The sequence below is a fragment of the Colossoma macropomum genome, unplaced genomic scaffold, assembly GCF_904425465.1.
Source record: "Colossoma macropomum unplaced genomic scaffold, Colossoma_macropomum, whole genome shotgun sequence".
In the NCBI taxonomy this organism is placed as follows: domain Eukaryota; kingdom Metazoa; phylum Chordata; class Actinopteri; order Characiformes; family Serrasalmidae; genus Colossoma; species Colossoma macropomum.
The window spans coordinates 26500182-26514532 of NW_023494809.1; the positions used below are offsets into that span (position 1 = coordinate 26500182).

Sequence of the window (14351 nt, forward strand, 5' to 3'; positions counted from 1 at the left end):
GACCCAGGTGTTTAAACCTCCTTTAGGCCAAAAGAATTTCAATATATGCTTTTATTTGTAGCAGGAAAAGAAAACTTTCACATCGTTATTTAGGCAAAACATAGAACGTTTGATTATGTAAGGATTCGATTTACGTTTTGCATGAACAGGTTTCAAATCTGCATTTCACTTTTTTCTGTTAGTTTCAGTGTCGAGAAGTGACGCAAATTTGTACATATTTGTCAAATTCACCAATAATAAGAATTCGCATTGCGTGGCTTAAAGTGAGACAGATTGTTTGTTTTCAGAGCTGTGTGGACACACAAATCTGATCAAATCTGACCCACTTTCATATGTGGTACTACATCAGATGCATATCCGATATTTGTGGCCATGTGTCCGTGTTGTGCATCCACCATCATCTTTTTTTTTCCTTCATCTTACTCTAATAATGAACAGTCGAGGGCTGCTCAGAGCAGCCTTCTGCTGGTTAGTCAGTTTGTTGCTTGTGATGTACGTGGTTCGTTCACCTGACGTTATTGTTTAGGACATTCTGGTCATTTCAGGACCCAAGTTCATTCACATTAATTCAGATCTGAGCAAAAAAATGGGAATCAAGCATTTAGGCTTGTAAAGTGAACGTAGCCATAATGAAACTTTACAGAAATGTGGTAACTGTTGAAAATTACTACACTTTCCTCATCATTTCTCTGCTTATTTCAGTGAGAAACAATGAAAGGAATGGTTCAGCAAACGTTTTCTCCTTCCCTCAAGTGTGGTTGATCGGCCAAGGCATGTTTGGTGTGTTCTTTAGTTTTGCCCTGAAGGACTGCAGTTTATTTGCAAGGTTAATATAATAAAAGTCTGTCACCCAAATAGCTTTTTGCATTCCATTTGCAGACTTCCATTATTTGTTAGCTATAATAGCTTCATAGTTCCAGTGCGAAACTAAAGCAAACATAAGACTCCAAACATGTCTTTGATCAGCTACATTTGGTCTAAGGAGAAAATTGCTTAAGTGAGATTTCTTTAAACAAAATCCATTTAACAAGAAAAGATATTTCAAAGTGTGTACACCTTCAAGGACTGAGTTAAGGTTAATAAAATGGTCTCTAAATATGATACAATAGAAGTCAAGGTTCCCCCAAACTTTTGACAGCAGTGTATGCTTTACAAACACTTAAATCCACCGTCTGGGCTGAGCGTCGAGTGGGTGTGAGTGACTCTCACTAGGCCTCTCCCCGCTTTCGTCCCTCCTGCCCCCCCTGACAGACACGTCGTCCGGCTCGGAGGAAGAGGGCGGCCAGGGTGAGGGGACGCCCACGTCCAGCCAGGGCAGCGTCAGCATGGACCACTGGATCAGCCGCGCCATCCACCAGGGCTCCACCACCTCCTCCTCGTCCTCCAGCACACAAAGCGGCGGCAGTGGGGCAGCGGGACGCCTGGCAGACGTCCTCGCCCAGACGCACGTCAGCAAGCCAGGTAACTCCAGCACCTTCATCTTCCTTCCTCCTCCTCCTCGTCCCTCCACCACCTTCTCTCTCCTGCTCTTTCGCTGCTTTCTGCCTAACCTCTGCTGGCTCAGCTTCCTCTGCTGCCTTTATGCTGTCTTTGTCTGCCTCCGTCTGCTGTCAGTTTCTCGTCCTTTTCATTTGCTTCCTCTCGCCCTGTACATCTGCGTGTCTCCAGTTTACTCACACTTGGTGCCTTTTGCCAGCTTCAGTTCCTTTCGCGTATAGATGTCAGCATCTGCTTTGTGTGCTTTAGCTTTTTTGTGTCAGCTAAATTAAAGATGCAGTTTGGCAAAGAGGCTAATTCATGCATTTTTTCCCTTAGTTTATCAGCCCAGATATGTTTGGTGTCTGAAGTTTGCTTATTTGGAGGTGTGAGAAGTTATGGAAGCTTATGTACACCAATTAGCAACGTGCAAGCTGTATGCCTAAATCATCACATGCTTTTCACAGATTAGGGCTGCATAATTACTTAATTTTACTGTTCTATCAATATGAGTTTTCACGTTAAGGGCGGCCATGACATCACATTACACGGGCAGCAATGAAAATGACAATTAGATGTGTCTAGTGTCAGAGCAGGATGCTCCTGTGGCCTGTGTGTATAGGGAGTGACTTAACCACTCTGCTATAAATCCAAGTATAAAACGCTCACATAGCTCAAAAACTATTCTATCCTTAAACTGCAGAAACATGATGAATGTTCTCTCTCCCAGTGTTGGGGATTAAATGTGAAGCAGTAATGGCTACTGCTGCAACAAACCTGCATCATCATAAGCCAAAAAAGAGAGCTTTAGAGATTTTAGAGATTTTAATAATAATTTACTGCTTCTCGTATTATAACAACTTTGAACACTGTTCAGAAAATGTACAAAACTATGGACAAAATATGAAAAAGTCAGGCTTCGAGATGACTGCTAAAACATTTTTTAGCTGTGCGACAGTCATATGCAAACGTTTGGGCACCCCTGGTCAAATTATGTTTTGTTGATGTGAAAATAAGTTCACATAATAAGTTAATCCCCTACAGAGAACACACTTCTGCACATTTAATGTTTTTTACTGAATTTTATATAATAGGGAAGAAATAAAACGTAAAATGTGTCCTGTGCAAAAGTTATGGCATATTTTATACTTTATGTTTTATTTTTTCCAAAATGTTAAAATCAGCAAATACATTAAAATTGTGCACTGCAGTAAGCCGTACAGATCATATTTAAGTTTGTTCCCTGTAGAGGATGTTTTAACTTATTCCCACTTAGAAAATGAACAAAGCATGTCATTCGATGGGCAGTGTTTAATCTTTTGCATGCAACAGTGCTTTTATTCATTTTTACGCACTTCCAGCGCTGTTTGTTGCTGGCTTTTGGTATGTGACGCCGCGCTAGACGTACAGGAAGAAAAAGCCCTCAGAGGGACTCTGGACGTAGCCAACGTGTGCCACGCAGATGTTAAATCAGTCCAGGCAGCTCGTTTTAGATGTAAACACAAGGCACAGTAGGAAGAGGAAAGACTTTTACTGCCAATTCCCCCCACCCCACCCTAAGAGCGTAGGAGAAGCTGTTCAGAGGTTCATCGAGCCCCTTTGCCCGTCTCAGCGGCGAAGTGGCCTGCATTATTAGCCGTGTCATGTCGACGAGCTCCCTACGGTCAAGTTTGAAGTCTAGACAGAAAAAAGGATCTCTCCATCCTCCACCCTCATACTTGTTTTGTTCCCTTCTTCCTTTCTCTCTCTCTCCGCTCTGATTCTCTCCCCCAGTTTTTCATTTCCTCCTTCATTTTTCTCCTCACTCCATTGCCTCTCTGTCTTTTTTTGTGTTCTCCTCGTCTCTCTCCACTTTCATTCTCTCTCTCTCTCTCTCTCTCTTTCTCTCCCTCTGTCCTATCTTTGTCGCCCCTCACATGATTCTGTTGTGGCACCATCTAAAAGCAGACTACCAGACAAAGAGAACAAGAGAGTTTGAGGGATCTGGAACACTCCCAGAACTTTTGCTCATGGCTATTTTGGGCGATCATAGAGGGGGCGTAAATGTAATTATGCATCTTTATTCTTCACGAAGACACACATTCCATTGGCTCAAGATCCAACTCGCCTCGATATCGTACCAGCTGCCATGGAGCGTGGAATGCTAGGTGGGGCCAGGCAGCAGCACCCCATGCCCACACTTGGTTGAATGTTGGGCACAAGTCCCGCAATTCTGGTTGCACTTGCCTTTTCAGATTGCTTTGATTTGGTTATCACAGGAGTCGGCAACATCTTTTACCGTCCTGTTGCGGCTCCACAGCAGAATTAAATTTTTAGGTAAAAAAAATCATCCTATGCAGTAAAATAAAGCTCTACTGATCATTCTAACACAGTTTTAACAATAAGTGGTCTTAAACATTGGAGTTAATGTAGTCTATATCTGCTAATTCAGCAACCTTTGACCCTGAAGACTGGCGTGCAGACTGCTGGTCAGACAACAACACAGACAACACAGACAACAATCTTGCCTAGCTAGTAGCTAACGAAAAGGCAAAGAGAAAGATTTAAGACGAACATTGATAATTTGGAGACGAATGGATTTGCATTTATGAGCACTCGGCTGATACATTTAATCTGCAACGAGAAACTGTCAAAAACTAATAGTCACGAAGCTGAAATCAGCTTCTCATTCGCCAGCTTCTCGATTAGAATTTTTCCATTCCACCTTAAATGGTGCAGCAGTTACATTTTGCCGCCTCAGGCACCATTTAAGGTGTAACGGGAAAATTCGAACAAGAAGCTGGAGAATGAGAAGTGACTTCAGCTTCGTAAAAAGTCGAATGTTGACAGACATTTTACAAGAAACTGTTCTACTTTTGCGGAAAAGTTTCCTGCTGGAGATGCGAGAAAAGCGGCTATAGCAGAGCTAAAGCTTAAAGCAGAAGAAAGTTCGTCTGCCTTTATATTTTATTTGTTAGTCTATTCGAGTACATCAGCACATACTGAGACATATTTACAGCCAAGTTGGTAAAACGGACATAAAATGTTGTGGCTTCCAAGGTGGTTTGATTTTTGTTGAAAGGACAAAATGGCACTTCTTAACATTTGGGTTCCTGACCCCTGGGTTATCGTTTTACCACGTTTAATCCGCTCACACAGTTCTACCGTGCTCACCGCTTTCAGAGAGCGGCCGGTTTGCTTAAACTCAAATCAGTGCGGTATTAAACTCTTCACACAGGTGAAGTCGGCGGCATCTGTACTTCAAGAGATAGTCTTTAACTTATTAGACTACACACTAGTAGTGGGCGGAATAAAGGTTCATATGGTTCCAAACTGTGTCACAACCAGTATGCCATTAGGAAATATAATTTGTTTTTTAATTGTTTTTTTGCATTTTTCACACTGATAAAAAAACAGCGTGTTCAAGAAGATCTTTTGCAATGCCTGTGATGATTTAGATTTTTTTTGTTTGCTAGAGCATTGTGTAAAAGGAGAAATGATATTTTAAAAATAAAACCTTGTGTAAGTAAAATGTTTGGTTATTACTGTTATTACTGCACCTTTTCTTTTCTGATTAATCAGTAAAACGAAATCATAGTGGACCGATTAATCAACTATTGAAATAAGCTGCAGCCCTGTTACTGTTATTGCATAGTGTTTAGATTTACATTGGGCACCTCCTTATTTATTAAGTAGCATTTGAAGGATAGTAAATTCACACAGAGTATATACACAGTTACGGCATAACATTATGACCACCTCCTTGTTTCTACGCTCATTGTCCATTTTATCAGCTCCACTTACTATATAGGTGCACTTTGTAGTTCTACAGTTACAGACTGTAGTCCATCTGTTTCTCTGCATACTTTGTCAGCCCCCTTTTACCCTGTTCTTCAGTGGTCACGACCCCCATGGACCCTCACAGAGCAGGTACTATTTGGGTGGTGGATCATTCTCAGCACTGCAGTAACACTGACGTGGTGGTGGTGTGTTAGTGTGTGCTGAGTGGATCAGGCACAGCAGTGCTGCTGGAGTTTTAAAACACCTCAGTGTCACTGCTGGACTGAGAATGGTCCACCAACCAAAAATATCCAGTCAACAGCGTCCTGTGGGCAGCCTCCTGTGACCACTGATGAAGGACTAGAGGATGACCAACACAAACTGTGCAGCAGCAGATGAGCTATCGTCTCTGACTTTACATCTACAAGGTGGACTGACAAGGTAGGAGTGTCTAATAGAGTGGACAGTGAGTGGACACATTATTTAAAAACTCCAGCAGCACTGCTGTGTCTGATCCACTCGTACCAACACAACACACACTAACACACCACCACCACGTCAGTGTTACTGCAGTGCTGAGAATGATCCACCACCCAAATAGTAGCTGCTCTGTGAGGCTCCATGGGGGTCCTGACCACTGAAGAACAGGGTAAAAGGGGGCTAACAAAGTATGCAGAGAAACAGATGGACTACAGTCTGTAACTGTAGAACTACAAAGTGCACCTATATAGTAAGTGGAGCTGATAAAATGGACAATGAGCGTAGAAACAAGGAGGTGGTCATAATGTTATGCCTGATCGGTGTACGATAGTCCAGGATCTATTACGAACTTTGTATAAGTTTTGCGATCCATGCCAGCTGCTTCTCTGATTAGTTTCTTTCTGTTTGATGGGTGGGATGTGTGTGCATAGATATAGAGCTTGTGTAGGCAGCCTGAATCATAACCCCACCTTACCCACCCCTTCATGTGAGCCGTGCCAGACCATGCTGTGCTCTATGGGGGACATGGCAGCGCCCATGCTCCGGTCATCCGCCTCCCCTCCTGCCCATCCATGCCTGTGGCCGGTGACTCTTCGTCAGCTTTTAAGGTTCTGGTTCTCTCCCTCCTCCTCCTCCTTCCACATCCAGGGCCGATCGCTCACCTCTCGCTGAAGCGGAAAACTATGCTCGGTGTAGCTGAGAACGGCAACTCGCTGCGTCGCTCCTGTGAGTTCGGATCTGACCTCCTCTGGCCACCTCCCTTGGAGTCGGATGGTCAGTATAAACCCTTTCCCCCTCAACACACACTCTGCCCCACTCCCACCTTCTTCATCCCTCTTCATCCAGACCGCCTCGGCATCACTGTGTCCTGTGCATAGTTCCTCGTGTCTGCACAGGACTACAGGCCTTTCAGTGTGTGTGTGGTGTGTGTGTGTGTATGTGATGAAGCTGCTCCATGTGCTGATGGTGTGTCTGACCATCAGCCGTACTGTGTTTGTAAGGACTATAGAGATGTCCTCCCCACCCCATGGCCCTGCGCTTCTGTATCTGCTGTTGTTATCCTGAGATACAAAGTGTGACGTTGTGCAAAAGCGGTGTACTTTGTGTGTTCTGGACTTTTATTTTGTCATGCTGGGTACAAAGTACAGCGTGCTTGATTTATTCTGTGCTAATGGGGCTTCTGTTCAGTCTGCTTTTAGATGCTCCGTCCGTGCTGTCTGCATCTGTGTGTGTTTAATGTTCTTTTCTCAACCCTATGTGTGTTTGTGTGTGTAGTTGTCGATCTAGTGTTTCGTTACCTTCCTGAATCGCTGCTTGTACGACCCCATTTTTATGTGCATGCTGACCGTTAAATGTTGTGATGTACAGAACTGTGAAAAAGTTGTTCATTTACTTTCCAGTCAAAATATACACTTAACAGAAAATCACAGAAGCCTCAACAACTGAATCCAAATAAAATGTTGATTCTTTAGTGTGTCCACTCTTTCTTTTTGAGTGTCCATTCTTTTCGAGACACTTCATGGTCAGTCCATTGTTCAGCTTCTTTGTTTGATGTGTCCGTCTCCTTTTCTCAGTGAGGTTCTTCTCGGCAGCTACACATCCCAGACCCATAGCGCTGAGTCGTCTTCTCACAGTGGAAGGAGGGACAGAAACACCTGTGGATGTTTTCAGATCTGAAGCAGCTTGATTTTCTCCTCTCTCTCAAAGATTTAAGTGCTGTTTGTCTGATGGTCTTGATCAGGTCTTGCACTATTGTTAGGAGTCCCATTTTCTCTATAACTTTTAGTTACTGTTTTGGAAAATGGATTTTTCCCCCTGCTTTTTTTTTCTCTAACTCTTCTGTTCCTTGGAAGTGGATTGTCTTACATCTAATCTCCTCAGAGACATCTGAAACCCATACTTAATGGCTGTTTTGACTTGAAATTCAGTAGATGATGGGTGGTTTCTAACTTTTGCACATTACAGTATCTAAAAATGAGGAATTTAGTAATAAAATAACTAGGAATTCACTGATGTGGGAATTGTGGACAGATGCCAATATCCAATATTTTTGTTATGTACATATTCGCCAATACTGACACTGTACACAAATATTTATAAAAAGTAGAATTTTTGACAAAATCTGCATGGATTATTGTTACAAAGAAAAGTAGCTTTTACTTCTTCAGGGTAAAAAATGCAGTAAAATGAATAAGATACAAACATCTTAGCACAGCAGCCTAGCATCACCTGAATGTTCTCCTCCTCTGGAGTGCATTAAATACATCAGTAAATATCGGTTTGAAATATCGGTCAGATCTAATCATCAGTCACATTCCATACATTTATTTAAAACAGTTTCCTAGTAAAGACAATATGATTCCTGTATCACTGTGCATCCCTAAAAGTAACATGTTCTTACTGTCGTAGTGGTGAGTGATATGTCACCTTGATGACGACATCTATAGTGTAGTTGGAAAAACAGCTCTACAGAGTCATCTCTGAAATGTTAACTTTACAGAAGAAGCAAAAAAAAGGTGCTTAACTTTATAGATACCGTCCCCTTGGCATTATTAGGTTCTGTCTGCGTTCTGAGCAGTTTTGAGATATTGAAGTTCAAATCCTTTGAAATTTATAAATCTTAAGAACTCACTTTAAGCTTGAAATGATAAGGTTCTTTCTGGCAAAACATGAAAAGAAGCAGTTATTAAGTTGCAAGGAACACAAACAGTTTACTCGTAATTTTATACATAAAATTAGTGTAACAGAGTGTCTCCATTATCAGAAAGTGGAATTTAATGCATTCTGTGACATTTTATGTGACATTTATTTGTATTATTTGTTTACAAATTATCTTTTTTCTATTAAAAAGACCATTGCAGGTTAAGTATAAAGGTCAGTGCTAAATATTTTGTCCAGTGCAGAGGTCAATTTGAGGTAGAAACCATTGGTTTAAGTTTTCCGTAGGTCAAACAGCAGGCAGCTACTGTAATAAACTGTCCCAGCAAGTAAGTTTAGCAGGTCAGTGTAAAGGTAGTATGAGGTTTTGTTTTATATCAGAAATTTTGAGTCTGATCCAAAATGTCTTATTTTGACATGAATGAAATGAATGTTTATGTTGTAATCAAGTGCCCATCAATTCAACTGTACACTATTTAATTACTGTTAACCCTTAATATTTATAAAATGTAAGATACTATGACTTTTTACAGAGCTGTAAGAAGACAGGCAGAGTTTCAGCAACATGTTTTCATGTTTCATTAAGTTTTATAAAGTCTGAGTCACTGAGCAGAGCGGCAACATGACAAAGAAGCAGAACCTGATTGGTCCTCTTGTGTGTGTTTGTGCTGATTGGCTCACAGATAGAACTTTATAGGACTAAGTTAGAGTTTGACTTTAGATATAGAGCCTTTTTGTTTCTAGATAAAGAGTGCAAAAATACACCCATTTAAAAAAAAAACACCTCACATAATGTTAAGAAGTTATCACAGAGTAAGAAAATGTGAATAACTCAATTTGGGAAAACATGTCAGATAAGGCCTTATAACTCCAAGGGGACGATATGTTAATATAACAGTGTTTTATTCCAAGTAATTTTGGACCATTTGCACCATTTTTACTCTACTGGCCTTTTTCTTGATAAACGGAATAATAGAATAAAAAACCAGGGAAAAAATGTAGTTGCGAAGTATCAACATAGCACTGACAATATGTTGCTGTTGAAAAAAATATCAGTGGAAAATGTATTTCCTGTTGCAGGAGACATCGTATCACTGTTCTAGGCCCAAACTGAAGTCAGCAAGTAACAATCAGAGCCATTTTTGGCAGATTGATGCCACATCATACAAGACCCAGTCTCTATATCAATGGAACCCTGGTAATAAGACCTTTGACAAACACAGGCTACACCAGCTGATTCCTCTCACGGGGATCATTCGTGCCATACTATGTAGAAGTCGAGGCTCTCTTGTCGTCCTTCCCGGCTTCTGCAAACTCCTCTGGGCTCGGTGGGAACTCATTAGCGCTTTCGTCGGTGAGAGAGAAAGTGTGAGCGAGCGAGTGTGAGCAGTCACCAGGCTATTTTCAGTCGTGTTACGTAAGCAAAGAGGCTGCTTGGTGTTTCCTCTGACACTCACGCCTGAAGGAGAGGATGGGGCAGGGGTGGATGTAGACGTAGGACTTTATAGCCCGTCTTGTTTGCGTTGGGCACTAAACAAAAAGCCAGCTAGATCATATACAGCACCACCTTAAATAGTTTGAATGCACCTGACTGAATGTTTATCATGATCATTTTGACAAGACATTTTGTTCTAAAGTCAAGAGACAGGACAGAGTCAAGGAAGAGACCTGGACACGACCAAGACCAGCTCTTTAGATGTTTTCAGAATGACAGAAAGCCCATTTTACATTAATTGCATTAGTACTAGATGCCACAACACTACTAAGGCTTATGCTTAATGGCTTCAAATTTCTCAGATCGATATAAATAGTGAAATGAATGCCAGTGTGTTTCCAAAATGAACATTTAAAATAAATAAATAAATGAATCAATGAATAAATGCTTCTCAATAAATAGTTTTGACTAAGAACTTTAATTAAATTTAGAGTTGGAGAATGTTGTGCCACAATCATCCTAATTACTGTATGCGCCTCATTAAAAGTAAGTTTGTGCCGTGTCCTCGTTAATGCCGTTAAGCATTGATCAGTTGTGTTATGAGGTAGAGCGGGCCTAATTAGTATAAGAGCAATATTTCTGATTAAATTCCACATAAGAGTTTTGAAGTCTTTGCCATAATTCTGTAGTGTGACAGCAGTAAAAATGGGGAAGAACATAATTTAGTAGATGTGTCCTTTAGGAAAAATGTATTAAACCTTAAACAAGCTTAACTGAATAATAAACTAAAATGAATTTATTTATGGTTAGCATGGGGCAGTGCAATGCAGTGTAGTTAGCAAGCATGACTGACCAGCTCCAGACAGGAATTAAGGATGAATGTGGTCAGTGGAATATGTAATTGTCTAAACTTTTAATATAATGTTAATACTGTTACTCTAATAATCTAATAATTATTGGAATATTTGAATTTGAATAACGCATGTGTTGTTTGGAATAAAAATTAAATATTTCTGACTGAGCTTGAGACGTAGAATCATAGAGAGCAGCTGGGTTAAATCTCATAATACTGTGCAGAAGTCAAGGATCACCCTTCATGTATTTAATATTCAGTCAAAATGCCCATATAGTGCAATTCATGTGTTTTTCAGGAGACGTTTCTGAGGATATTAGATAAGATAACCCACTTGCATAAGGAAGGGAATGTCAGTGGATTTCAAAAAATACTTAAAAGCTAGAGAGAAAATGGGCCGTCTAACAGCCGTAGACCTGGTAGACACCAAAACTGCCCCGTCAGATAAACAGCACTTAAAGCTTTCATCTCTGAGAGAGAAGAGAAAATCAAGCTGCTTCAGATCTGAAAACATCCACAGGTGTTTCTGTCCATCCTTCCACTGTGAGAAGACGACTCAGCGCTATGGGTCTGAAAGGATGTGTAGCTGTCAAGAAGAACCTCACTGAGAAAAGAGTCCAGACCTCAACACCACTGAATGTGTTTGAATCGTAAGAAGCAAAAAATGCAACCAACTTCTAAGACTGAACTTTCTGGATGTTTAAAAATGTGAATATTTGAAAATAGGGGTAGTGGAAGAGGGGTGGTGAGATAGACGTGGTCAGAGGCTGATGTAGGGTTTACAATAGCACCAGGGTAGCAGGGGCAATAGGAGCTCAGCTAGTGGTCTTGGTCGCTGCATTTTTCACTCAATTTCTCTCTCACTGTTTGTATCTGTGTCTTTATCTCTCTCTCTCTCTCCCGCTTTCTCACACTGCCCACAGCCAGCCACCGGCAGCAGCCCTGACTCATTCCTCTCAGCCGTATGACTAATACATGCATTTTTATCAAAGATTTAATCCAAATAGAGAAATGCTGTAGCAGGACCGCTGAACGAAATTACGCAACCATTGATCAAATCAGTCTGCACTTCGGCTATGAATTTGCTTAAAGCGTTACCTCAGTGATTCTCCTTTCTGCAAAACGCGGCATTGCAATAACCCTCTATATTAAGTTATGATGTCAATGTATTAAACAAGACATGACATTATTTAGGTGCTTTTCTTTGTAACGAAACTCGAGGACGGCCAAGTTCAATCCAAACCGCTCTCTCTGTTTGTCATTGAGCTTGGCAGACGCGCCGCTCTGGGCCATCTTGATGTTTTATTGCGAAGGTGACGTGGCTAGCTCAGGCCTCATTGGCATTCTACCCCCGCGCCTCTTTCTGTCTCCGAAGGCCTAAATTGTGCGCCGGCCCGCTCTCTTCTCACCTAGCTGCTCGATTGGGGCGTAATGGAGCGTGTGTAATGTTGGACAACCAGTGACAGTTTACGAGCTCGCAGAGAGCCCACGGCGCGACCAGCGAAACGTTACTTTCATGAAGAGAAAGAAAGAGACGCGTCAGATTGATGGTCTCTGATTCACCTGCAGACGGTGTTGGCATCGTCGTCCGGGGGCCGTAGGCACTGATATGATAGAAACATCCACTCTGGAGGAGTCTCTTTAATGTATTAGTGAGACCTGGGAGGAATGAGTGGTGAATAATAGGCCACAGACAGCTGAGGATTTACAATCAGCGAGAGAGAGAGAGAGAGAGAGAGAGAGAGAGAAAATAAAGCCCAGAGGAGTAACAGAGTGGAAGTAAAAGGGACTGTAATTACGGAGAGGAGGAAAAAAGCTCTCCTCTGTGTCCTCCATCTCCTCTCCATCCATCTACGCCTCAGACATATGCACGTTTTTTGTGAGAAATCACTCTCACCCCTCCCTCCTCCAGCCTTTTTTCCGCTCTCTCTACCGAACAATGTGCCAAGTGTCTGCGGGCCCCTTTGTAAGAGCGGGGTGAAGTGACCCGGGCCCCGGCTCTCTCTTCCTGCCCTCTGACTTCTGACTCCTGTGTTTCCTCCAAAACCCAGAGAACCACTCTGCCCCTCCGGACGTCACCACCTACACCTCGGAGCACCCGGCCCAGGTGGAACGGCCGCAAGTGTCCACTGTGCCACGAACCACGCCCAAATATGGCAACGCCGAGCTCATGGAGACCGGAGACGGTGAGTATGTCTGTGTGGAAACATCTATCACTGCCTGATATGAATGCCAGTATATAAAATTTTTTTTTTTTAAGCCGTTAAACTGCAAAGACTCGTGTGTGAGCCATGCATATTATTTTCATAGTAGGTATTGAATAGTGAATTTGTTGGACAGTAAGCTTTAGGATTAAAAACTGAATAATAACCAAAAAGTCTAGTGTTACTATGGTTGTTTGCTGTACATTCGATCTACATTATCTAACTGTTTAAGACATAATTACATGATTAATTACATATTTACATAATGAATTAAGTTTAGATTTGATCTGCACTGCTACTTAAAAGTCTGGAGTCACTTCTCATATTAATAATTGTTACTATTTTAGTCATAATATCTTATACAGGATAGATTGAAACTATAGGCTAGGCACTCAAATATATTTTAAGATGTTATATTTAATATATAGTTTTTAAAAGTTATTAATCGATGAATACTACACTAATGCATTATTTAATAGCCTAAATTAATCACCTTGAGCAAGGCACCGAACCCCCAACTGCTCCCCGGGCGCCGTGTATTGGGCTGCCCACCATTCCGAGCAAGTGTGCTCACTGCCCCCTTGTGTGTGTGTTCACTAGTGTGTATGTGGTGTTTCACTGCACGGATGGGTCACATGCGGAGGTGAAATTTTGCCGTTGTGGGACTAATAAGGGCTTAATTAATCAATCTTAAGTTTGATTGATTAATTAAGCCCTTATTAGTCCCACAACGGCAAAATTACAAACAAAAATTATAATAAAAGAAACTAAAGACAGATGATGTGTCAAGAAATGACTATACATTGCGTTATCTGCCTTGAGTTTCTTTTTTATATTTTTTTACAGCTTCCTTTAAATTATTTGAAATATCTGAAGTCTTACAGTTGTAGCCTAATTAAATAGGTCTATCTGCATCAGAATGGGCTTAATATTAATAAAAACAGTAATTCTAAATTTTGAATGGCGATTCCAAACTTTTGAAGCGTAGTATCAAGTTTGAGTCTGGACTTTCAACATTGTTACATTTGTAACGGCGCTAAAACTTGACAAAGGCTGTCTTGTCCCATTTGCAAGCCAGATTGTTAAAAAGGAGTTCTATGATGACAATATTATCAAATGTAAGATTGTCATGGGCAAAGATGCTGAGTTATTGCGCCCTCAGGACTTTTCTTCCACCTTAAAGAAGTAAAAGACACTGACAAAGCTTTCTTTAGACGATCACAAGTTTTCGGTGGATGCTAACACCGTGGTGGCTACATCACACTTACAGATTTACGTGGCTGCATGCCACTGTTGGTTGCACGTAAAGGCACAGTGTTGCTTTTCCTCAGCGTGTAAACTCATTGTTAGCTCGGTGATAGAGCTGTTATGCATTTCCTCTGCAACTCCGCTGTTTCTCCTGATGGTAAGAAGGTGGCTTAACTGAGCTGTGCGAGTTTTTATAAGTGCTTGCGAGTGGTAGGAGTTCATTGTGGAAAAGAAAAAG

General features: G+C 41.4%; 1 protein-coding gene across 1 annotated transcript in view; it reads left to right on the plus strand.

The window, feature by feature from the left end:
• The window catches only part of dip2ca (disco-interacting protein 2 homolog Ca), a 179050-nt gene that overhangs the window by 91126 nt on the left and 73573 nt on the right, over positions 1–14351 (plus strand). Inside the window, 2 exon segments of the mRNA XM_036558486.1 lie at positions 1252–1461; positions 12713–12847. Of these exon segments, the coding sequence (XP_036414379.1) occupies positions 1252–1461; positions 12713–12847 (345 nt within the window).